This window comes from Chionomys nivalis, chromosome 3, assembly GCF_950005125.1.
Source record: "Chionomys nivalis chromosome 3, mChiNiv1.1, whole genome shotgun sequence".
NCBI lineage: Eukaryota > Metazoa > Chordata > Mammalia > Rodentia > Cricetidae > Chionomys > Chionomys nivalis.
Window position 1 is genome coordinate 102,749,761 of NC_080088.1, and position 26,775 is coordinate 102,776,535.

A 26,775-nucleotide genomic window follows, 5' to 3' on the forward strand; every position below is an offset into this window, starting at 1 on the left:
GGGACACAGCCCTCACCTCCTGGTGATAGGCCACTCAGACACAGATATGTTGTTTTGCTGGTCTCTCTAACAGTACTGGGGCAGATGGTGTAAGAACAGAGGGAACTGCTGGTTGGGGGAGCATCACCACCCCTTTTGGGAGACGGAAGGGCAGGGCTCTGTGACACTCTCTCATCTATGTGGATTTAATTTATGTCGCTCTGTGGGCCTACGAATTTACCCAGCGAGTGGAACTGATTTAATTCATTTCTTTCCTATCCATTCAATCTTTGTTCATAGAAACACATGGGTCTCCACCCTGAGTCTTTTCTCCACCACGCTCTGAAGCTATGCAATAGTTCTGCCAGCCTTGGCTCTCTCGACACCATGCTGCCTTCAGAGCTGCGGGCTCACAACGGATACTCAATGACTTACATTCTTCTATATACACTCAGTCGTGTAGATCCCCAGACTCGACTAACTGCAAATGGAAAATACTAGGAGGAGGGGGGGGGGCTGGGGAGTTGGCTTACTCAGTGAGTTGAGTGCTTCCTGTCTAGAAATGAGACCTGAGGTGGGTCCTCAGAACCCATCGAGAGCTGAACATGACAGCACACAGTGTCCTCCCAACACTGAGATGCTGAGATGGAGGGTGGGTCAGGAGACTCCTGAGGAGTCAGCAGGACAGATAGCCTGGAACACACAGCAGTAAACAAGAAACCCTGGCTCAAACTGTAAAAGGTGAGAACACCCGAAGCTGCCCTCTGATACCCACAAGCATCCTGTGCCAAATATTACACACACAAATTTCATCTGTACCAACCTTTATTTCCCTTATCATTGTTCCCTAAATAAAGCGACACCAATGATTCCCACAGCAATTACATCATGTTAGCATTAGTGAGCTAGAGAGTGCTTTTGTTTTAATTTTGGTTTTCCCATTTTTGTTTTGAAAGAGGGTCTCACTCTGAAGTAGGTGATGGCCTGGAAATCATGTATGATTCTCCTCCCTCAGCCTTTCAACCACTGGGATTATAGTCACACAGCACCCCAGCTGCCTTAGACAGACAATTTAAAAAAACATAGAATGATGTAAACAGTTCATACCACACTATTTTATGTAAAAGATTGGCATTTGTTACTTTTTAATTTAGCCTCACCTAAATTCTTAGGACAGGGTCAGAAGGCAGCCAGATCCTTTGCCAGAATAGCACACAAGTGGCCTCTAGCCCAGTTGCTGTTAAAGTCCTTGCTTCCCTTGGAAACACTGTGAGCCAGGTCTCTACCGTCTACATTTTCTCTGAGCCCAGATGTCATTTAGACTCCCATTGGAAGGACCTGCGAAGCTCTGTTTACAGCATTCAACCATTTTCTTAGCTCAAACTTCTAAAGTATCCCACATTCTTCCAAAAACCAATACAGTCATGTTCTTCACAGCGACATCCCTATTGTCCCTAGTCCAGACTTCTGTGTTGTTACTTTGGAAGAGTCCCTTTGGCTTACGGTTCCAGTGGAGAGTCTATGACAGACACGGAAGCCTTGAGGAAGGCGTGACAGCTGGCAGTCAGATCTGGAAGATGACATATCACATCTCCAACCACACAGAAGGCAAAGAGACACTGAACTGGAAGTGGGCCAAGGTTATACACTCTCAAAACCGGGATCCCAGTTGCTGTGGAATATTAACTATGTAAAAAACGTGTTACATTTGTTTATGCTGTGAAGTATCACTTGAACTATGTAAAAGTGTGTTGCTCTTGTTTATGCTGTGTTTGTTTAACTATGTAAAGATGTGTTGCTGTTTCACCTTGCCTGCCTAAGGCACCTGATTGGGCTAATAAAAAGCTAATAAATAGCTAGACAGAGAAAAGGTAGGTGGGGCTGATAGGTAGAAAATAAATAGGAGAAGAAATCTAGGCTCAGGGGTGTTGTCAGTGGTAGAGCCCCTGCCTAGAATCCCCCAGTGAGGGGCTGGGGTGTGGCTCAGTGGTAGAGCTCCTGCCTAGAATCCCCCAGTGAGGGGCTGGGGTGTGGCTCAGTGGTAGAGCCCCTGCCTAGAATCCCCCAGTGAGGGGCTGGGGTGTGGCTCAGTGGTAGAGCTCCTGCCTAGAATCCCCCAGTGAGGGGCTGGGGTGTGGCTCAGTGGTAGAGCCCCTGCCTAGAATCCCCCAGTGAGGGGCTGGGGTGTGGCTCAGTGGTAGAGCTCCTGCCTAGAATCCCCCAGTGAGGGGCTGGGGTGTGGCTCAGTGGTAGAGCCCCTGCCTAGAATCCCCCAGTGAGGGGCTGGGGTGTTGTCAGTGGTAGAGACCCTGCCTAGAATCCCCCAGTGAGGGGCTGGGGTGTGGCTCAGTGGTAGAGCTCCTGCCTAGAATCCCCAGTGAGGGGCTGGGGTGTTGTCAGTGGTAGAGCCCCTGCCTAGAATCCCCCAGTGAGGGGCTGAGGTGTGGCTCAGTGGTAGAGCCCCTGCCTAGAATCCCCCAGTGAGGGGCTGGGGTGTGGCTCAGTGTAGGGAATCACCCTTCATCTATTATCTTCAATGCAGGCCTTTTTGTTCTATCCTATCGCTTTTCTGCATGACTATCCATTCTTCACTGCATAAAAATAAACAGTTCCCAGTCTGGGCATGGTGGTATGCACCTGTAACCCTAGTCCTTGAGAAGATGAGACAGGTGGATTACAAGTTTGAGGCCAGTCTGGGCGACATAGCGAGATTTACCTCAAAAATCAAACCCAAAACTAATCCAACCAAACCAAATTTCCCTTGCGTCTCAATACCTGAAGATTCCCATGTCATAGAAAACCATGGTGAAATTAGTATGATACGCTATCCTCTGACTACATTGTCTTGTATTTTGGGAGGGTGGGGGATGCAGGAAGAGTGACCCACAAATGTGGGATTGAGCAACGACAGCACATCTTCCGGCCCTTCACCAGCTAGCCTCTGCTGCAGCTCTGACACTGGCTGCCCTGGGTCTTCAGAGAACAACTGTGGAGACCCAGCCTCAACGGGTCCCTGATGATCTGAAGGCCTTGAAAGCCAGGGTTTCCTCGCACCAGCTTCATTCTTATCTCACAGATATCTAAAAGTGCTTTTTCCATGCTTTTTGATATTACTTTTTTTTTTTTTTTTGTTTTTCGAGACAGGGTTTCTCTGTGGCTTTGGAGCCTGTCCTGGAACTAGCTCTTGTAGACCAGGCTGGCCTCTAACTCCCAGAGATCCGCCTGCCTCTGCCTCCCGAGTGCTGGGATTAAAGGCGTGCGCCACCACCACCTGGCTTGATATTACTTTTTATTAAACTGTTGTTTTGTACTCAGTTCACTGTAGATTATAAAAAGTCAATACCCTAAGGATCTTGTTGAGCAGGCTCCGAAAAAATGAAAAATAAAACTGGAGGCCAGTGAGTTGGCTCAGGGAGGTTAATGTGCTCGCTGCCACGTCTGACTACTCAGGTTCAATCCCTGAGACCTGCAGAGCGGAAGGAGAGAACTGACTCCTGCATGTTTGTCCTCTGACCTCCACATGTGGGCTATGGCTCAAATACATATCCCGACACGTATGCAGCTAAGCATTTTTTTTTTTTAAATGGAAGGAAATGGAACTAGAGAGATGTCTTACTGCTCTCTTAGGAGAAGCAGAATTGGAATCTGTCATGGATAGGGTTTTTAATGCTGTGGAGAGACACCACGACCAAAGCAACTCTTATAAAGGAAAACATTTAATTGGCGCTGGCTTGCGGTTTCAGAGGTTTAGTCCATTGTCGTCATGGTGGGAAGCATGGTGGCAGGCAAGCAGACATGGTGCTTGAGAGGTAGCTGGGAGTTCTACATCTTGACTCACAGGTAGAAGGAAACTGAGACATCCTGACAAGACTTGAGCTTCTGAGACCTCAAAGCCTGCTCCATCAGTGACGTACTTCCTCCAACAAGGTCATACCTACTCCAATAATGCCACACCTCCTGATAGTGCCACTCCCTATGTGCCAAGCATTTAAACACGTGAGTCTATGGGGCCCACACCTATTCAAACACCATAGGATCCAAGCACCCTCAGCAATGGCTCACAAACACCTGTAACTCCAGTTCAAGGAATCAAATACCTCCTTCTGGTCTCTGTGGGGTTACATACATACATACATGCATCCACACATACACGTGTGTATGCATACACGTTCACACGCCCAATGCACACTAACAATGTAATAAAAAGAAAAGAATAAGATATTAAAAAAGAAATGAAGATTGTTATGGTTTTTCATGCCCCCCCCCATCTTTTCCTTTTTTTCCTTCCCTCCCTTTCTTTGGGGATTAAACTGAGGACCTCACATATGTCCAGCAAGTACTATATCAGTGAGCTATATCCCTGTCATTTTCCCCTTTATTTTATTTTAAGGTAGGACCCTCACCAAACTGCTCAGCCTGGCCTTGAGTAAAAGGTCCTCCTGTCTCCTCTGAGCTGCAGACCACCCTCAACCACCAAGCCTGGCCTTCCATGTATCTTTTTTTTCCTGGTGTGAAAAACTGTAAAAGTGCTTGCTGCTGTTGTTTGAAATAACAAGCAAAGACAGCAGAAAACATCCCCCAAAAACAAACAAAAAATTCTCTGCTTAATTGGAGAGCCCAGCTTGCTGACAGAGACTGCCATCCCAGTACTTGGGACCTGAGGTCAAGAGCGTCAAGAATCAGGAGTTAGGGACCAGCCCAGGCTAAGCGAGACTGAATAAACAAAGAAACACCAAAATCCCAACAAAGTCGAAACAAACAAAGAACAAAAATACTCTCCCCTTTACAAGAAACCCAAGCGAACCTGGAACTTACTTTGCAGCAGTGGGGATCTCTAGTTCCTGATCCTCTAAATGCTGGGCTTATAGGTTTGCCGGACGCAAGACTGGATTGTGAAGAACTGGGGATCCAGTTGAGGTCTAAGCAAGCACTCAACTTCAGTTCAACAACAGAACTACATCCCAACCCCAAACCCCAAATCCACCCACTCTCCCTCACCCTGCCCCAATTAGAAGCCTAAACCCAAACCAACCAAACAAAACTAACCAAGGATCGACAATAAACTTTCATGGGGTAGGAAGAATGAAGGGAAAGCCCCTGAATTCACTCAGCTATCTGTTGACAGCCTGGTTTCTTTCTTTGGCCTAACAAATTAAAGAATCAGAGGGCAGGTTTGGATTCCAGTCTTTGGCACTCCTGGGTCTCCGGAAAAGAAGGAGGTTGTGGGAGACCCATTAGGGCCATAAATCCGTGTGTTACTAATAAGATGTTTACTGAAGTGTGGGTGAGCACAGAAGCAGCAACTCGGATGGTCAGAAGTCTCCCAGGGCCCTAGCAAGGACACAAGGCCTGGCTCAGAAAGTAGTGGAATCCGAGTCTCCACGCCAGATTTTCCCTCTAGCCATTCCGGGCCAAGCTAAGCAGAGCAGCTTAGCCAAGAGAAAGGAACGTCTTCCTTGTCTGCCGGGATGGAACAAACCCGCCCGCTTAGAGAGCGCTGAGAACCCCAAGGGTCCCTCGCAGCCCTTAGCAGCCAACATGACTTGACTGCTCTCGGGTCCCGCGCGCTACCCACTCTCTCCTGACGCCCCCACCCTTTCCGGGTGCGCGCGCAAGAGCGGGCCAGCTTCCCTTGGCTGTGCGCTCCGCAGCCTGCGGGTGGCAGCGGCGGTGGCGACTGTCTCTCGGGGAAGAGGGTGACCAAGGGACCGCGGAGGAGGAGTCGGCGCCGCAGCCGCTCCCCTCGGGACCGCGCCCCGCCTTCCGTCACCACCTGAGCATCCCCCTTCTGTCTCCCCAGCTGCTTCGGTCTATCCCACCATCCCCCTGGGAGACAGTGTGTACTCTCAGTGCTGCAGCAGTGGTGTCATTGCGTCCAGAGATCTGGACACTCGGATCTTGGTTCCCCTGAGGGCTTGGGACGAGCGGCACGGGCCGTGGTGACAGGCGGCGGAGGCACCAGCGCGCATCTCTCCCCCGCGACGTTTAGAGAAGCGTGTAGAAAACTGGTGTGACTTTGGAGGTCCGACTCTTCCTTCCGGCCAGCCTCGCGACGCGCCACCTCCTGAGACAGGCCAGTGTGTCCGGCAGGCCCGGAGGCTCGTGTGGGGACTTGGAACGTGTTCGGTAACCCGTGGCGCTGTGCGCACTGGTGAGTTTTGCGGGCGGGGTGGGGGCGGAGAGGACGCAGCGCTGGGTTCCTGCTCCCGCCCCTTTCCTGCTGCCTCCCCCCCCCCCCCCCCCACTTTGAGAGAGTCATTGAGATTTGAGCGTGACTGCGGAGCCTGGAGGATGCGGGCAACGGGAGCGGGCTTTTCCTCCTCCCGGAGTGATGGAGAGGGCCGGTGAGCTGAACAAAGACACCCGCCCGGAGGAGCAGGTCCTCTGCTGAAGAACGCTGTCCTAGCCCCGCGACGGGCGCCTGCGAGAGTGTCAGCAGTGCAACTCCAGGAGTGGCGCGCTCTTCAGCCGGCGGGCGCAGAGCTGGAGCAAGGCACCTGCGCGCCACTCCCGCCACGTCTCTGGAGCATTCCGACCATCTTCGGGTTGTTCCTGAAGGTCCACGTCTCCGGAGGTCCAAAGTCCAAAGGCGACTTGTTCTGGGTGCAGCGGGGAGAGACCCCGGGACCTTTATCTTTTGCTGCCTCTTAGAAGTGATTGCGTGCCGTGGACGAAGCAGGCATTTCAGGGACACTTTTGCAAACCAGGGGCTTTCCATGTGAGTGATCACGCTTGGTCCCCAACAGCTGTGTCTTCCCAGTGGTCTCTGTCGCCTGAGCATCGGCGTTTTGTAGCCGGCAACAGCTGGGATTCCCCCAACCCACTCCTGGCCATTGTCAGGTGTGAAGGGTCTGCACGGTCTTAGACTGCCCTGCGCCTCGCAGGTGAGGCTGGTAGAGGCGTGGGTCCAGGGAAAGGACCAGCCGTGTTGTTTGATGGCTTCACTGAGAAGAGTCAAAGTGTTGTTGGTGTTGAACTTGATAGCGGTGGCCGGCTTTGTGATCTTCTTGGCTAAGTGCCGGCCTATCGCGGTGCGCAGCGGAGACGCCTTCCATGAGATCCGGCCTCGCGCAGAGGTGGCTAACCTCAGTGCGCACAGCGCAAGCCCCATCCAGGATGCGGTCCTGAAGCGCCTGTCGCTGCTGGAGGACATCGTCTACCGGCAGCTTAATGGTAAGGACGTGCACTGACGCCCGTGGGTTGCTGTGCGTGCGGGGGCACAGGGTGATCTCCCTGGCTCTCTGTGCTCTGTGTGCTCTAAGCTGACATCTGAATGAGTCTGATTTCTCGCTTCCATTCCGGTTCAGTGTCTGGGACTATTGTAGAAACCACTACCTGCTTCTTTCCCATAATGCACTCAAGCTGGAAGTTTGGTCTTACGCTAGAAACATGTCACTACAGTTGACTCGGTCTCTGCTTGTGACTTGACTCTAGCTTAGTCAGGATGGACTGCAGGCTAGGGACATCTGGGAAGGAAATAGCTGTCAGTGCATGGTGTTTGATGGGAGAGCTGGTAGTGAAGTGGGTGTCATGGCTTGCGAAGTGAAGGCTTGAATGGGTACAGTATCCCTTTAGGTTGAATGCATCACTAAGAAGGCAGACTCTTCCCTTTCCCCTTGCCTGGGTGCAGGGTGAGATTCTGAACGAAGCAGCAACCGAGGATCAAGTTCTGGGTGAGTCTGGGAAGCAGATGTTCATTCACAAAGTTCAGAGAAATAAGGAGGCACGGCATCTAGGTTTGTAGCATTCTCCAGAACCCGTCCCATCTAAAATATTCTACAGGAGTTACGGTAAAAGAACAGAGTCAGTGGAGCTCATCGCTGTTTCCATGTGGTCCCTGGGCACTTGCTATCTTCATGGTGTCACATCGCCTGTCTAGTATAAAGAAGACTGAGCCGGCACACATGTCCAGCCCTCTCTTCCCTTCCTAACCTTATGCATGTTCCCATGGCCCGGAACTGCCAGCTGTTATAATGACGGATAATAATAATTCTTGGCTGTGTACTAGAGAGACATTACAAGCTCCGCGTGTTCAATGGTAGGATATTACCGTTAGTCCAGGGAGGTTCCAGCCCGTCCGTCACAGGAGAACCCAGCAAAGCAGACTGGGGGAAGTTAACCACATTGCCTGTGTACTGATGTCAGTAAGTAGTACTTGAGAGGCCGGTTGGCCACAGAGCCCTTGTTCTTGGCTACAAGGCACAGATTTCTTTTCATGTGTCTGTGGTCTGTGTGCAGGTGTGTGTGTGTGTGTGTGTGTGTGTGCATGCTTGTGCACATAGAGGGCAGGGGTCAACCTGGAATATCATTCCTCAGACACATTTACCTTGGATATTTTGACACGGGGTCTCTCACTGACCTGGTGCTCGCAGAGTGAGGCTGGTCTGTCAGCATGCCCAGGGATTCAGCTGTTTCTACCTCTGGCTCTGGGATTACAAGGACATGCTACCATGCCCAGATTTTAAAAAATGTTGGCTTTGGGGACCGAACTCAAAGCTCCTCATGCTTGCAAAACAAGCGTTTTACCAACTGAACCATCTTCCTGGTCCCAAAGTGCACATTTCTATCTACAGCCTCCTACTTTGAATTTAAAAGTGTATGTGTGTGTATGTGTGTGTGTGTGTGTGTGTGTGTGTTATGTATTTCAGGAGGGTGAACACATACAACAGACTACATATAGAAGTCAGAGAACAACTTAGGAGAGTCAACTCTCTTTATCTACCACGGAGTCCTGGATGGTCTTAGGTCCTCGGGCTTAATTGCCTTTACCCACTAAGCCATCTCACGGGCTGGCTCTGAGTTTTAAAGTATAACAGTTTGTTTTTTTTTTTTTGATAAATGAACTACATGGATCTGTGTAGTTTACATAGAACCTGTGTAAACTTGGGTTGGGGACCAGACTTCACCTGTTTCCACTGATGAGAGTGACAGGCCAGCCTCAGGACAAGTGGCCGAGGACCGGGGAGACAGTTTTCTTCTTGCCCTTTGATGAGAGGGGTGTGGGCAGCCTCCTGCAATCATGAAAAGATGTCATAGTCCCCTTAGCATCATATCATTAGCTTCCAGGGGGCTTTGAACTTGCACCTTTAGTGTAAAGTTGTGGCCCTAATTACACCTCTCGCAGGTAATGAGACCAGACCATCGGGGCAGCCCACCAAGGCCGTGTTGAAGCTCTTCTCCCAAGCCCTCAAGACAAAAATGAACAGAACAAGACTAAATCCCTCAGTTCATTTCTAGAGCAACTAGAAGAACATACTCTCAGCATGCCGGAGGTGGGGTAGGAGGACCAGAAGTCTAGGGCTAGCCGGGCTAGATGAGGAGAGCTGGGAGGCTGAAATTATTTTTTCTGCATAAATACCCACAGAAGCACATTCATAAGACACCCCCAAAAGAGCCAGCGCTTGCTGTCTTTCAAGCTATATTCAGGAACACATTAGTTTGTAGCAGGTCATCTTAGTAAGAGTTTCCATTAGTGACATAAAATACATTATGGCCACACCTCTTAATGGCAATTATAAAAGTTCTGTGTGCTACTATACTTGTTTATTAATTAACATGTTCATTTATTTATTGTGGTGGGAATGCATATGTACACGCATACATGTAGAAGCTGAGAGTCATTTCTCTGCCTTGTACTTTGAGACACAATCTCTCACTGAACCCGGAACCTGCCATTCTGGCTAGACTGGCTGACCAGCAAGCTGCTGTGACTATCTTTCTGAGCCTCCCCAGCGCTAGGATTATAGGCAGATGCTAGCAAGTCTTGTGCAGCAAGCACTTTACCCAATGGAGTAATTTTCTCGGTCGCTCTGTGATGTTTTTTAAGGTAGCAGGTATGCATTTGCAACGACCCTGCAGGCACCTGCCCTTCTTTGTTCCTTTGAGAGTTGCTGGCAGTCACCCAGTGACTATTAGGGCTTTAACATGACTCTGGAACTTGTTGCCTGAAGGTGGAGGCTCTTAGCTGCCATTCCACTCTCCTGCCTGGACATTACTTATTAAAATCCCTTGCAGGGTCTATGTGTATGCAGAATTCAGGGCTCCATGTCCTAGAGGCTTCTTTTCAAAAGGCAGGGAGTAGGGGTCTGAGACTTTGCCTGTAATGAATGTCTCACTCTCTCCATCAGACACCCCTCTGCCTATACCAGACCTAGCAAAGGCAGATGACACACTCAGATTGCAAAGTCAGCTGGCCGGGTGGGACTTGCAAGAAGCCAAGATTTGCTTCTAAGGGGCTCTGGGTCTGGCTTCTTTCTCTGAGCCTTTTGCTTTGCAGAGAATGCCAATGCTAGGGAAATGCAGGGGTAGCTCACTTGGTAGAGCCTTTGCCTAGCTTGCACGAGGCCCTAAATTCTATCCCTAGCACTGCATCAACCAGGAATGGTGGCACCAACTTCTAAGCTCAGCCCTAGGGAGGAGAAAGGAGGATTAATACTTCAAGATTATCCTTGGCTGCCTATGGAGGCCAGCCTGGGCTACATGAGTCTGTCTCGGCATGAAAGGTTGGTGAAATTCCCTGGGTAGGGAGTGGGGTGGGTAGGAAGGTAGAAAAAAATTGACTGGTTGAGTGGGGAGCTAGAAGAGGAAGGCTGGGAGCTGGCTCAGTGACGTCCAGTTGAGAGTTTTCCTGGACAAGCTATGACTTCAAACTGGGACTTGGCAGATCTGTCATCCAGGACCCTGTGTGTGATTTGTAGGGGCACACAACCTGGAGGGCAAGAGCAAGGAAAGGTTGTGATGTGGAGAGAACCCTCCCCATCTCTACCCTGCCTTCAGGGGCACTAGTCTTTGTTCTTGTTTGGAGGACTGCTTATTCTATTGATTATACCAGGCTGCCTGCTGTACCAGGAGGCTGGGGGAGCGGGGAGGTAGGACTCTTCCTGGTATACAGAGAACTGTGACTAGGGCTTCATTGGGGCTCAGGCTGTGCACCTGACCCGTTGCCACTGACAAGTGAATAAAGAACCAGGGTTCTTTATTCCTCAGCTAGAGCGAGACAGTAGGCACATAGCAGCTCATAGCCAACTTCTTAGTGTCATATGAAGCTGGCATTTTTAAAGTTGCTTGGAGCTGGTCTAGGGGTATAGTTCAGTGGCAAAATGCTTGCCTAGTGTGTGCAAGGTCCTGAGTTTGATCTCCAGAGCAACAAGAGACATACAAATAAACAAACAAAAAATCATTTGGGTTACTTAAAGCCTTCCTGTGGCCTCTGGGGTCTAGCAGGAGAAATTCATGGAGATTCCACCAACCTCTGGGCTTTGGTTTGCATGATTGTTTTTGCTTGTTTGAGGTTGTGCCTTGAGGCTGGATCCATGTAGCGCAAACTAGCCTGAAGCTCCCCTAAGTAGCCAAGGATGGCTTTGAACTCCTGATCCTCCTGCCTCCACCTTCTCAGTGGCAGGATCACAGGTTTGCCCAGGCTGTTTTCTCTGAGGCTCACCATCTTTATATTCGTAATTGGCGTCACCTCTGGCTCTTTGCTGAGACACCCATCATTGACCTTAGGCTCAGTAGCCTGCACATTGCAACTCAGTCTTTGAGAAGAGTTGGTTATACTGATTTCTCTGCACAGTCCTCAATTCTATCCATGCTTTCAGGCTTGGCTCTTACGGCTGAGGGTTGTCAAATGTTATGTGGGCAACCATCCTGTTGCACTGAGCTGTTCAAGGTTTTGGTGATGGTCATTTTGCAGTCTTAGCCCGAGCTCTTATGCCTCAGTGGGTTTAACTTTGGAGTACAGAAATGACTCAAGGCTTTTTTTTTTTAAAGGACTGGGGCCCTATTTTAGACTTCTGCATCCCACCCTGTCTCTTACCATCTGTGCGTTGCATATATGGTGGGCAGCTGAGGTTTACTGAAAGCTAGACGGAAGCTGAGTTTTACAAAGGAAATGATAGCCACAGAGAAAATAACCTCCAGATTGCAAAGGCTGGGATGGGTGGTGTGGCGAAAGGAGGGGTTGGGAAGGACTTAATTTGGAAGACTGAGTGTAAGAAAGCTGTCTTGTTTCTGTCGTACTGCCTCAGTTCTCTTGCCTATGCCTTCTTGCCTGTTACCATCTTGCTTCCACCATCTTGGCTCTGCCGTCTGGCCAATGCTTTCTTGCTTCCAATACATTTCCTCTACCATGTTGTTCTCATCATCTTGTCTAAACCATCTTTCCTCTCTGTCTTGTCTCCCCTGTCTTACCCTCACCAGTTTGCCCTCCCTACCTTGCCCTCACTATCTGCCTCCCCCATCTTGCCTGCACTGTCTTGAAGTTGGTCTAGTTTTTTTCCTTCTTAAATTAAAGGAACCAGCTTCTTCAAGGAGCTTGGAAGTAAGGTGGTATTCCAGGTTAGACACCAGACCAGGTTAGACAATAGCCAGTATCAGTATATTTGGGTGTATGACTTTATATTATGAATATAGTTTTAATATTCTTTTCTGTAACATAAAATCAATTTATAGAACATCTGGAAAAATCTTTTAAGAATCATACACAAGAAAGCAAAACTCTCTTAAAATCTGTTAAAGCCGTTGCCCGGTGGTTCTTATAGACACAGAAACTGATTTCATGGTTGCTGTTGGAATTCCCCGGTCACGAGGTACATGATGTTTGGTTTCCTGTCACCTTTTCTGTCACCTTCTAAGGAAGTTATTTATTTCTCTCATTTTAGAGATGAGGAAGGTGAGAAATAGAGATATTGTTAGATTTAGCTGGTGTGATCCACCGCGATGCAGGCAGAGTGGAGGAGTAGGGATATGTCTTTTCCCCTTCATACAGGACCATTGCGATGAGCGGACGGGAGGGGAAGAGGGACCCATGCCAGCCTCGCTCCTCCTTCAAAGTCCCCAGCACAGTGAACTGGAAGTGGGAATGCCCGAGCTTTGGCCCTGTTCTCTGTCAGCCCCGGGCAGCTGTGTCGTAAGAGGAAATGCAATTGATTTTGAGTTAGTTTCCAAATTTAGATTTCAGAAGGATATTGAATAGAAGCCGGGTTGCTTGGAGAAATTGAAAAATCCTCGCGGAAATAGAGAGAAGTCAAAATTACCTCTCCTGCTCCTGCCCCTAAGCCACACGAGTGGACGGAGCCAAAGTCTAAAACTGCAAAGAAGAAGAGGGAAAATTAAAAAAAAAAAAAAAAAAGGACAAAAACCAAAAACTAAAACATTCCCAGATAACCCAAGGGCTATGCGCCAAAATTCTCCAGGCAGGGAGAGTGAGTTGGCACAGTGGGCACAGAGGAAAATCTGCTCTCTCTTGACTGCAGGTTAGCGCCAGAAAAAGTAGGATTGTGGGCAGCCCAGGCTGGCCTCAAACCCCCTGTATAGCTGAGAGTGACCTGCAACTCCTGATCCTCTTGCCTTCACTTCTATGGTGCTGGGGTGGCAGGTATGCATCATGATGACCAGGTTTTGATCTTGGTTTTGTTTTTTCAATGCTGGGATAGAATCTAAGGCTTTGAATGTGCTAGGAAAGCACTCGACTAGCAGAGATGTTCCCAGGCCAAGGCTGTTCTTTGGTGAGTGGCAGAGCCCAACCCAGCATTGTTTCCCTTTGCTACCTGGATAATGGTATCCTTACATAGACCTTGGATGCTAAGTGGTACCTGCATGTCCTTGCGGAGAGGACTAAAGGACAACATTTGTATTAAACCCAACCACTGCATGACTGCCAGGCAGAGAGATCAGTAGGAAGAGCACTTGCTACTGATGTCTAGGGGATGACTCCCAGGAGCCAATTCCATTTCAGGGGATCCTGCACCCTCCTCTGACCTCCACAGGTACCAGGCATGCATATACCTCCATGCATCCAAAACAGTCATACAAATAAAACCAGAGTAATAAACACATCTTTAAAAGCCTCAACCACTGGGTTGATGGCTCAGTAGTTAAGAGCACTGACTGCTTTTGCAGAGGACTTAAGTTCTATTTCCACCATGCTGGGTGACTCACAGTCACCCATCCTAGCTCTAGAGCAGTGGCTCTCAACCTTCCTAATACTGTGTGTGGCCCTTTAATACAGCCCCTCATGTTGTAGTGACCCCCATCATAAAATTATTTTCATTGCTATTTCATAGCTGTAATTTTGCTACTGTTATGAGTTGTTATGTAAATATCTGGTATGTAGGATATCAGATATGAAATCCCTGTGAAAGGACCCTTTGATCCCTCCACACCCCTCCCCCCCCAAAGGATTAGGGACTGATAGGTTGAGAATGGCTGCCTTGGGGGATCTAGCGACCTCTTCTGGTCTCTGAGGGCACCTGTACACACAGACACATACACATACATAAAAATAAAAATTAATCTTTAAATCAACAAACAAAGCCAAAAACAAACAAACAAAAACCCAACCCCAGTCACTGTAGAGGAGACTAGCATGAAGTCAAGTTTGCATGCCTTCTCTGTGCAGTCTAGACATTCAGCAGGGCCTGGAGGCAAGGTTGGCCAGTGTTCTAGAAGGTTTGATCCATGGAGGCGGGGGTAGGTTGGGGGCAAGGGGGTGCAGTGGGAGGGTGGAGCCAGGTGCTTTTCCTTTCTCCTTGGCATCTGGGTGAAGCTGGCTCCTTCTGGAGAAAGGGGGAACTCTATTCTTGGACAGCACGGACGTGCAGACAGGTCTGAGCAGTGTGAGTGTCGGACACCCTGTCAGTGGGGAGCAGCTGCCTCCTGCCCAGTTCGGGGGCAGCGGAGGAAGCAGCCAACATTAGTGTCGCCATCGCAGTCACTGCTGTCATCACCATCACCATCATCATCACCATCGCCATCACCATCATCATCATCATTGAAGAGATCCAACTGCCCCAGACCTGTGCTTACTGCCACACTGAGACACTACTTATTAAAAAGGGAGAAGGCTTAGCCGTGAGTGTGAAGAATGACAAGGAGAAAAAGGAGCATGGGCACGGGAGGCCTGAGTCCCCGAGACAGCTGAGATCAGACAACCTGCGAGTCTTTAAGACACCTGCAGAAGAAAGATTGTAGAAGAATGTCAGACAGGGCCGGTTTCATTTCCAGAGCTGTCAAGTTATGAATGCTGTGATTTTAGGTCAGTGGCTCCACTTTTTCACTCTAAAGTGGGGTCATGGTATGTCAGGATGAATTGAGAATAAAAACAGAAGGTATAGGGGCTGGGGTGGTAGTCCGGTTGGTGCCCTGCTTGATGTTCTTCAAGCATGAGGACCTGGATTTAAATCCTCAGACGCCACATTGAAAAAGAATCTGGGTGTGGTGGCATGCACTTGCAATCTCAATGCTGGGGAGATGGTGATGGGGAGATCCTGGGCTTCACAATCTGGTCAGCCTAGTGTAAGCGTAGCTCCAGGCTCGGTGAGAGACCTTGTCTCAGAAAGCCTGGTGGATGGGGCCTGAGGAGCAGCCCCCAAAGTTGACCCCTGGCATCAACATATACATGCACACGTTTACAAACATAAGCATGTGCACTTACATATCTGTGCACACTGCTCACACGGGCTGACATTTGTGGCCATGTATACCCATGCTAGCAGCAGCTGTGGCAATGTCAACTGGCTTAAAGGCACCCGTGGGATGACTCCCCATCATATTCCTGATGTTGGTAGGCATCTTGGGCCACAGCACTTACTCAGTAAGTACTTTCGAGCAAGCCAACAAACAGCAGGAGCTGTTTGATAGCAGAGTGTGACCCTGGTTATCTGATCCCAGAGGATTAAGTAGGGGCTCTTTTCACTCTAATTTTCTTGAACTCCATGGACTAATACTTTTTGGTGTTATTTTTTGAGACCATGTCTTATGTAGTCTAGACACACCTCACACTCATGATCGTCCCTTCTCAGCCTCCTCGCTCCTGGGGTTACAGCTGCGTATCATCTTGACTGGTTCTACTATGTCCTGTCTTTGATATGGTGACATGATAGCATCTATAAAATTCACATTGAGAATTTTGTGTCACAGAGATATTGCAAAATCAATCTCATAATGTTGTAAGGAGGTTGGTGATTTTGTGTTGGGCTGTGGCTTGCACAAACCTGCTAGACTAATTTGTGATCCCTTTTCTTTTTTGTGTGTTTGCCTGGAGATGTCCTTTATTTCATTTTTTCTTCCTCCTCTCCTCACCCCACGCCTTGCCTTACAATGGCAGCACTTTTGAGGCCTAGGAGAAGGAATGGCAGCCTATTACGGCAGCCTACCCCTTAGCCAAGGTTTCATTGTCTGTAGTTTTAATTACTAGAGGCCATTGGCAATCAGTAGTATATGAAGATCTTTTGAGAAAAAGAAAGAGAGGAGAAGAGGAGGAGAAGGAGAGAGAGAGAGAGAGTGATTGAGGGAGTTGGAGCTGCTCACATAACTTTTATTATGGTCTGTTGTTGTAATTGACTCTTTTATTACTAGTTACCATTATTAAACTATTGCTCTGCTTCATTTATTAGTTGAGTTTAATTATAGGTATACTCTGTGTGTGTGAGTGAGTGAGTGTGTGTGTGAGAGAGAGAGAGTGTGTATGAGTATGTGTGTGTGTCAGTGTGTGTGTGAGAGAGAGTGTGTATGAGTATGTGTGTGTGTCAGTGTGTGTGTGTGAGAGAGAGTGTGTATGAGTATGTGTGTGTGTGTGTGAGAGAGAGAGTGTGTATGAGTATGTGTGTGTGAGTGTGTGTGTGAGAGTGTGTGTGTGAGTGTGTGTGTACATGCGTGCATGTGTGTGTGTGTGTGTGTATGTGTGATTGCAGGTGTGTACTTGGAGGTCAGAGGACAACATCAGGTGTCATTTTCTACCCTGTTTGAGACAAGGTCTCTTGTTGCATATGTCAGGCTAGGTGACCTGAGAGCTCCTGGGAATTCTCCTGCCTGCACCTTCTCTTTTGCCATAGAAGCATTGAGATTATAGAGATACACTATAGTGCCTGGCTTTGGGTAGATTTATAGGGTATGAACTCAGGTCATCACTTGCACGGAAAGTGCTTTACCCTCTAAGTCACCTGTCCAGTCCAGGACTTTGTTTGTTTGTTTGTATTGTAACAAGGTGTACAGTATTGGAGTTATTAGCTTTATATTACTATAATACATAGTAGAAATAAATCAACACATGGAGAGGAAATTCTCGTCTGGGTTGGTATGATCTGTGGTTTCAGGTGATCCCTAGGAGATCTGGGATGCCTTGTTGTATGTCAAGTCTCCCTTACAATGGATGCTGGCCGCTCACCTTGAGGAGTTAACATGTCCTTGCCACTAAGTGTGGACTACATGCCAGAAACAGGGAGATGAGTAGACAATGCCTACCTAGACTTTGCATGGTACTTAGAAACATCAGTGTGTGCATGTGAATGTATGTGCACATACATGTTCATGTGTGTATAACTGCATGTGTGTCCAGCTGCGTATGTATACACAGGTGTGTGTGTGTAGGCTAAAGTCAACCTTGACTGTCATTCCTCTAACTCCTGTTCACCTTTATTTTTAGACAATGTCTATCAATTGTCTAGAGCTTGTAGATTAGGGTAGGCTGGCCGGCCAGTAGCACCCCAGTGCTGGGATTACACGTATGTACCACTACACTTAGACTTTTATATTAGTTCTGGGCATGAAACCAGTGATCGTGCTTGCAAGACAAGCACTTTGCTAGTTGGGTCACTTTCAGTCTGTCTGTGATTTTAACCAGCTCCTTAAAGAATGCTAGGACCAAGAGTGGATGTGATGGGCTGGAGAGGTGGCTCAGCAGTTAAGAGTGCTTGCTACTTAACCTTGAGGAGAAGAATTCGGATCCCACAATCTCCTGGGATGGATCACAAACATCTGTAACTACAGCTCCAAGGGTACCTTCTTCTGACTCCCAGGAGTCTTCTCCACGCGTGTACACATATACTCCCACCCCCCACATGCAGGTGCAGGGTCATATGTATGCATGGGTATAGAGGTCAGAGACTGACTTTGCATGTGTCTTCCTCGATTGATGTTTTACCTTGAAAGATAAGGACTATTTGTATGCACATCCAGGCATATGCACGCCCCAGAGTACGTGTGCAGGTCAAAGGATAACTTTGGGAAGTTGGGTTCTCATCTTGTACCTTGTTGAGATTGGGTCTCGTTTGTTATTTGGAAGTCGACTGTGATCTTCTGGGCACTTCTCCTATTTCTGTCTCTTGTGTTGCTATAGAAGGTATGTCCTTGGACTTGTAGTTTAGTTTTTGTGGCAGAGTCTCTTCTGGAACCCGGGGCTCACTGATACAGCTAGAATGGCTGGCCAGTGAACCTCAGGAAGCTTCTTGTCTCCACCTCCCAGTTCTGGGGTCACAGATGTACACTACCACATCTGCCTCTTTACACAGGTTCTGCAGATCAAAGTCAGGGCCTCATGCTTGTACAACAAGCACTGTAGTAGCTGAACTGTCTCCCCATCCTGGATTCTTGAACTCTTACACTCAGTGGGAACCAAACTGGGGTTCTCTGCAAGAGCAGCAAACACTTTAGCCACCAAGCCATTTCTCTAGCTCCTTCTCTCAAAATTTAAAAGAAGGATCAAAAAGATAATTTGAACATCTGTTACCTTTGTTATCTCTTTTATCCCATCTTCCTCTCTCCTCCTCCTCTTCTTTCCTTTCCTAACACTTCGAATAAATGCAAGATCCCCACGGATAGACATTCCTGTCCCATAGCAATATCTTCCATCCATCTGTGGATGCTGGTGACATGTAGATGACAGTCACCTTCATCATGGGTAGAGTTGTCCCTTTTAATAACAACCTCCCTAACTGCAGAGCCCCAGCTTTGCCATGCGTGAGTACCAATGCTCTGTCATGATGATGGGTGGCCTTAAGTCACTATGGAACATGCCAATAGTAAGCATGTACTGGAGTTCAAGACGAGCCTCCACCCTAGCCTCAAAGAGCAGGCCTAATGGTATGGTTAGCACTTACTTTAGAGTGTCCTGGGACTGTCCAGGTACAGAGTGTGTGCATGTGAGCCTCTTCTGGTGTTCCTCCCTGGTACAAAGGATACAAAGACAAATCAGAAGATTTGGGTTTTAGGCCTATTCTCTTTCTTTTTTATTCCTTTGTGTGGGGGGCATGCATATATGTATGTGAATACATATGTATGCATTTGCCTGTGGAGGTTAGGGGTCCTCCTTAGCTGTGGTCCCCCAGGTGCTGATCAGTGCTTAGTCTTCTAAGATAGGGATTCTTGCTGGCAGGGAATTTACCTACTAGGCTAGGCTGGCTGGCTGGCCAGTGAGCTTCAGGGGTTCATCCTCCTGTCTCTGTGGCTCCAATGCTGGGTTTACAACAACACACACACTCACAAATATAAATTATTCATTCATCTGGATTCTCATGGTGCTTTGCAGGGTCAGCTTTTAGCCTTTGAATTGTAGACGGTTATTGACATGCCTGACTTAATAGTTTGTAAGAGAATACATCTCATTCATCTGTGTGTCATTGGGGAACTCATTTACAATCCTCCCGCCTCAGCCCCTCAAGGGCTGGTACTGCAGGTATGCAAACACCATATCCAACTCCACAACTTTTTATTGAGATCTGCTCTAGCTTTGTTCTGGTTGCTGTGACAAACGCCTTGATGAGAAACAACTCAGGGACCAAAAGAGCTTCTTTTGGCTTACAGTTCCAGAGGGATAAAGACACTTATGGTGGGGAATTCACGGCAGCGAGAGCCTGACACAACCCTAGCAGTCAGAATCCATACATAGAGAGAGGGAAAGAGGTCATGCCAGGCTGTAAAGACTCCAAGCCCACCCCAGTGACGCACTTCCTCCAGCAAGGCTCCGCCTCCTGAAGGTTACATACCCCCCCCCCAAAAAAAAACAGCGCCACCTACTGAAAACCAAGTGTTCAACACAGGAACAGACAGGGAACTTTTCTTGTTCCAACCACAACATCTGATGCATTTCCTTCGCCAAATCTACTTATCTCATTATGTCCTGACTCATAGGCAAGGAAGCTGGACCTCAGGAGATTTAAATAAGTTGTCTGGAGACTCCCACCAATAGCTCCAGTCTGCATCACCCGCCGCTGCAAGGCACGTACTGAGCCTGAGGTGTGAAAGAAGTATTTATTCGGCAGGTGGCAGCTGGTCCTGGGGCCGCAGAGGGGAAGTGGCCAGGAGGGAGGCAAGACTGCGAACCCTCTCCGCAGCCTGTGGCAGGATGATGCTCAGGCTTAGCATTCACCCATGTGTAAAGTTGTAAAGCTGTTAATTTTAAGACTCTAAATTATGCTGTGTGAGCTTTAAATCCAGCCCATAATTAGAATAAAATGTGAGAAAAGTGAAATTGATATTAAGTTAATTAAAAGGCTTTGCTTATATTGCAAGGAAATTAGCACAACAGAGTGGGCTTGCTGACACAGGCTCATTGTTAATTTCTCCTGTTTGGGCAATGCTCCGCAGGCCTCAGGCAAGCCTTGTTCTATGGCGGCTGCCCACCCCCATCCTCCTGTAGCCTTAGTACTTGGAAAGCTGATTGCACATTCGTCCAGTGGAATCATCAAGGTCGATCATGTGTCCATCTGTTGGGGTTGCCAGACTCAAGTCTGTATTTCTATTACAGGGTCTTGTTCTGTGATCTAGACTCTCTCCCTGACCTGTTGCTTGTGAAAACAGGTCAAGCTAGCTGGGTGGTGAGCCTCGGGATTCGGGATTCTGATGATCTCTGCTTCCTCTTCACTGAGAGTACAAGTGTGTGCCAACTGTACCCAGGTTTGGTTTTTAAAGTCTAGATTCTGAGGATTGAACTCAGGACTTATCCTTGCAGGGCAAGCGCTTTACTGAGTGAGCTTTCTCCCCTGGACTCAGTCTCTGTTTCCAGTATGATCAGCAAAGAATGAATTGCGCATGGATGAGAAGTGGGGTGGCAGAAAGTGGCTGGAATGAGAGTCACCTGTTTCCTTTTTAATTTAATTTTATCGTTGCTATTATTGTGAACTTTGTATGTGTATCTGTGTGTGGGTATGTTCCTGCGCATGTAGGTGCCTATGTAGTCCAGAAGAGCGCATTGGAGCCCCTGATACTGGAGTTGCAGTTGGCTGTGAGCTGCCTAACATGGGTGCTGGGAACTGAACTTGGGTCCTTTATAAGAGCAACAGCGCTTTGAACCAGGAAGCCATCTCTCCAGCCCCGAAAGTCACCTATCTGAAAGCCAACTTCTGTATTCAATCTGTTGTTGGCTTTAAGAAAGCAGGTTTCTTCTTGGCATTCCAGCATCTGTTTTGCAGAGTGGTGGTAGGGGCATAATCACTCCCACTTATCTTCCTCGTGGAGCCCAGGCATTAAGTATTGAAATATAGACCAGCTGTTTGCATTTATAACAGCTAAATAATATGCATATTGTCTTTATTATGGCTGATAGAAACTGGCATTTTCCATGATGAAGCAAGGCAGAAAGGCAAATTTAAGCATTAGCAATTAAAAACAAACAAACAAACAGAAACAAGAAGCCCTGGCCGCTGCAGTCTCTGCATCCTAAATCATGCAAACATTTAAGTTTGTGCCAAAGTTGCCCAATTGCCTTTCGAGCAATTACCGAAATCCATTCAGAGATAAAAATGGAGTTCAGGGAATAATATTTAAGAGCTCTTTAATGAGGTTAAAAACTTTATTAATTTGCCAAGTTTCTCTAAAATCCACTCCTTTTCTTCATTTTTTTGTTTGTTTGTGTTTTCCTGCCTACTCATCTTTCTGCGGTTGAACTGATTCCAGGAGTTTTTGAATAAAGGGGCAGAAAGGACTCTGAAAGTATACAAACCTCAGGAATGATTTCTTTTCCTTCATTAGCTAAAGGTGAATATTCAGGGAGATGTAAAAACACTTGGGCGTTGTTTATTCTCTTTAAGCAAATTGATGTGAGAACAAAAGCTGAGCAGTTATTATAGTGGGTGGTTTAAATTAAGCTCTTTTTTATTTTATTTTTATTTATTTTTTAAAAATATTTATTTATTTATTATGTATACAATATTCTGTCTGTGTGTATGCCTGCAGGCCAGAAGAGGCCACCAGACCCCCATTACAGATGGTTGTGAGCCACCATGTGGTTGCTGGGAATTGAACTCAGGACCTTTGGAAGAGCAGGCAATGCTCTTAACCTCTGAGCCATTTCTCCAGCCCTCTTTTTTATCTTTTAAGGCAAGATTCTACACTCCTTGACTAGCCTTGAATTCACTCTACCTTAGGCTGGCCTTGAACTTTGTAGCTTAGTATAATGGCTAGCTTTAAAAGTCAATATCTTAGGATTTCTATTGCTGCAGGAAAACACCATGACCGAAGGTAAGTTGGGGAGGAAAGGGTTTTATTTCCATTTCTGGTATATAACACTTTCTGGTAACTGTCCATCACTGAGGGAAGTCAGGGCAGGAATCTAGAAAAAAAAAATGAAGACGGGACATAATTACCAGCCATGGAGGAAGACTACTTATTTACTTGTTTGGTCTGCTTTTTTATATACCCCAGGACCCTTTGCCCAGGAGTGGTACCACTCACAATGGGCCATGCCTTTCCCACATTAATCATTAGTTAAGAAACTGTACCACAGGTTTCTACAGGCTAATCTGGTGGAGGCATTTTTATCAGTTGAGGGTCACTGCTCACAATGACTACGGTTCTCCTAAATCAACATGAAACTAGCCAGTGCATTTAACTTCATGTGACCTAGACTCACTTGGGAAGAGAATCTCAATGAGGGATTGTCTACATTGGACTAACTCATCCAAACGCCTGTGGGGGATTGTTTTAATCTAAGTCAGTTCATGTAGGAAGACCCAGTCCATTGCAGGTAGCACCATTCCCTAGGCAGAGGGTCCTAGACTTCATCAGAGTCAAGAAGTCAACCTGAGCGCAAGCAAGTGAGGGAGCCTGGATGCATGCATTCATTTCTCGCTGCTCTTGACTCTGAGTGTGATGTAGCCAGTGGCTTTGGGTTCTTGCCACCTTGCCTTCTCTACACCACTGAGCAGTAACCTGGACCTATGAGCTGAAGCAAATCCTTTTCCCCACTAAGTTGTTGTTGTTGTTATTATTATTGTTTTGGCCAGGGTATTTCATCACAGTAACAGAAATGAAATTAGATATACTCAGGCTGGCCTTGAACTCCAAATCCTTCTGTATCACCCCCCCCCCCATGCTGGGAGGCACTATACATATCTGGCTTCTTTAACTTCTTTATTCTCATCTTCCTCATCCATATCTGAGCTTGCAAAACTAAAGCTAGTCCATGTCTCATGGTCTCCCCATCCTGAAGCACCGTTATTCATTCCTGCTTCTCTTTGGGGGTCATGGGAGACATTAATCTGTTTGGTCTCTTTCCCCCAACATAAGAAAGGATATAGCATTCACAGTTCACGTTTTCATTAAAGTGGAAGTTAACTTTTTCATAAGTGTCTCTCTTGAAAGCCTGATCTAGAAAATTCTGTAACACTGAATTCCAGACAAGGGTCAGAGAAGTGACCTGAACCTATATAGCTCCTACCAAAACCACCTAAAGTCCAGGGCATTTTGTGCAATGGGATATGAAGGGGTCCTGAAGTTAGATATAGTCTGTATTAGTCAGCTTTGCATTGCTGTGATAAAATAATTGAGGCCAGCAACTTAAAAAGAGGAAAGATTTATTTCAGTCCATGGCTGGTTGGCCCACTGTTTTGGAGCCTTTAGCAAGCAGGAACATCATAGAGGACATATGGGGCTGAGAAAGTTGATTATGGATGGCCTAAAGAGAAAGGGAGAAAGAATGTGAAGGAGAGGGTCTAGGAATCCAATCTCTCTTTCAGGGGTACTCCCAGTGACCCCACTTTCACCCATTGGGTCCTGTTTCTTAATGGTTTGACCACCTCCTAATGGTGCTGTGGTCTGCTTATCAAGCCCCCAACACGTGGGCATCTGAGACACATTCTAGATGGAGACTATGCAAGAATCTCAAACTTCCATTTGGGTTTTTCAGAAGGCCAAGGGAAAACTTTGGGTTTGGGTAATTCACAGTAAGTTAATCCTCACTGTCAACTTGACTAGTTGTAGAATGACCTGGGAGATACACACACCTCTTGGTATGTCTGTGAGAGCATTTCTAGGGAGGTTTAGCTGAGGAAGGAAGATTCATCCCCAATGTGGGCAGCACCATCCTATAGGCTAGGATCCTTGATGGAATAAAAAAGAAAGAGGAAGAAAGTGAGTTGAGCACCAGCATCCACCTCTGTCTGGTGCTCCAGCATCCATCTCTGTCTGCTTCCTGACTGGATACAGGTGACCAACTGTTGTTTCCTGCTGTTGCTCTTGTTTTCCCTGCCTTGGTAGACAGTGTCTTCAAAATGTGAGCCACAATAAACCTCCCTCCTGTAAGTTGTTTTGGTCAGGTGTTCGTTTACAACAAAATAAAATCAGCTAACACATTCAGGTGTCCTTGGTGAATCTAAGTTTATCTATCTGGAGAGCAACCATTGTCCCTACAAATGCAACAAAATCTCTGCAAAGTGAAGTTTGTAAAATATCTTTAAAAGTAGCTTTATGTAGAAGATTGTAGAATAGCATTATTGATGTTGTGATGGTGACAGTTATGGCCACCAAGGAACAAAACTAGTAGTCCCTCACAGCTCAGTTTTGTCCCCTTAAAAATCTAGATAATGGAGAAATGTGTTCATGTTCTGAAATTTTCTGGAATCAGAAAGATAGATTTATGCCCGGCAGATGACTCAGTTGGGAAAGTGTTTGTTATATAAGCACGGGGACCTGATTCTGGTCCCTAGAACCCAAGTGAAAATGTCAGATGTGGTAGCAGATGCTTGCATTTCCAACTGAGGAAGTGGATACAGGAGACTCCCTGGGGCATACTAGCCAGTCACTCTGACCTAATGGGTGAGCGCCAGACCAATGAAAAACCCTACCTTAAAAAGCAAGGTGGATGGTTCCTGAGGAATATCTAGGATTGACCTCTGACCTCCCCTACGAGTGTATCTACATGCACTTGCATACATATGCATACTTAAATGGACATATACCTGCATGTACACATACATTCACTAAATAAATACATAAGGTGTATTTACTGATAAGTGAGTACATTTCAGTGTAAATGATGATTAGAGCTGGTCATATTTACATCTTTAAAGTATTTCTCTCTCTCTCTCTCTCTCTCTCTCTGTGTGTGTGTGTGTGTATGTGTGCATGGGAGTAGAGTACCCACCGAGGCCAGAAGAGGGCATCAGATTCCCTGAAGCTGGAGTTACAGGTGATTGTGAAAAACCTGATTTAGGTGCTGGGGACAGAACTTTAGTCTTTTACAAGATCAATCAGTAAATTCTCTTAACCATCGAGTCAGTTCTCAGCTTCCAGATCTGCATCTTTAGGAAGTAGATCTAAAGGAACAGGAAGTGATTTTTTTCCATGGTTTTCAAAACATTATCTATACATTCTTTGACATTCTTCTGATCGGAAGGTGACATTTAGTCCCCTTCTAGTTGCCTATGTTCTGGCCTTAGTGTCTTACTTCTAGTGAACAGAATTCAGTGAAAGACTGTCTCATGATTTTGGAGGCTGCCTCACAAAGACTAATAGAACCTCTGGCCTGGAAGCTCTCTGGGAAAGCCATGTTGGACGTCTGCCTGGAAAGAGATGGGGTCTCCAAAGAGCTAACCTGTTCGTGTTTGCCCACTCACCAGACACACAAGATAGCTACTCTTCCTATCACTTTGTCTCCCAGAACCCCCAGACTCTTCCAACTGATACCAAGTGATCTAATATAGACACCAGATGTCCCCACTCCCAAGTCTAGACCCAATGGCAAATTTATGAGCAAAATAAATGTAGCTCTTGTTTTGAGCTGCTAACTTTTTACACAGCAGTAAATCACTGGTGCAGGAGGGTAGTATCCTTGTGTTTAATAAGGGGATTTTTTTTCCCTCTTTAAAGCATAAGAAATAGCTGACTGCTGCTGCTGAAGGCACTGATAGCAACACTAGCAGTCATAAAGGTAACCACAGAGGGCACTTATTGGGCACTTGTCTAATGTACCAGCCACCGTACTAAAGGCTTTATATGGACATAAAAATGGGTAATGAGTTTCTCTGGCAAGTCTTGGATTCACCTGCCATCACTGGACTGTGGGCAAAAACCTGATTACTACGGGGAAGTTAGGCCAGCCAAGAATTTCAGATGTCTTGCAGCCAAGTCTCTGGCAGTTGGCCTGGATGACTGTGGAGCACTACTGGATACAGATCGGAGGATGGGGCTGTCTCTCCATGACTTCATCCCAATGGACATCGCTTTGGTTGCTGTTACAGTTTGAACGTGAAGGGTGTCCCTCAGACTCATGTGTTGAAAACTTGGTTCCCAGAGGGTGATGGTGTTTTCAGAGGTTGTGGAAACTTCAGGGCGGAGGCCAGGTAGTGAGTGTTCAGCTGGAAGAAGTAGGTGGTAACAGACCTTTAGTGTGTATCTTGTGTTAGGAATTTTCCTAACACGAGCTCTCTGCTGATGCAAAAATCCCAATCAAGCCAAATCACAACAAGCCAAATTTTAAAATATCCAGATTTAATGGGATTCCTGTGCTCTTGGGTGGCCCCTAGGGGAAACTGGGAAGCAGCAAATGCGACCACCACCTAGGGGAGAGGAGAGAGACCACAAGGGAAGCAGTTTAAATAGATTGGGGGAGTGGTCAAGATTTTGGTGGGCAGTCTTGACACTCCTCCGGGGAGGAGTCAAAGCTTGGTGGGCACAGAGACAGGGCCTCCAAAGACAGAGGCCAGAGACCAGGACTTGGGACTTACATCTTGTCCTTGATTTTTTTTCTTGTTGTACACTCTCATTCCTATGTGACATAAAGACCTGTCTCTGAGGGCTGTGGTG

General features: G+C 47.1%; 1 protein-coding gene across 1 annotated transcript in view; it reads left to right on the forward strand.

Moving 5' to 3' along the window:
- Positions 1 to 5,447: 5,447 nt before the first annotated feature.
- Galnt17 (polypeptide N-acetylgalactosaminyltransferase 17) overlaps positions 5,448 to 26,775 on the forward strand; it is a 439,204-nt gene continuing 417,876 nt past the window's right edge. The window contains exon 1 of the mRNA XM_057764269.1: positions 5,448 to 7,152. Within this exon, the coding sequence (XP_057620252.1) occupies positions 6,915 to 7,152 (238 nt within the window). The 5' untranslated portion in view covers positions 5,448 to 6,914. The remainder of the gene's footprint in view (positions 7,153 to 26,775) is intronic.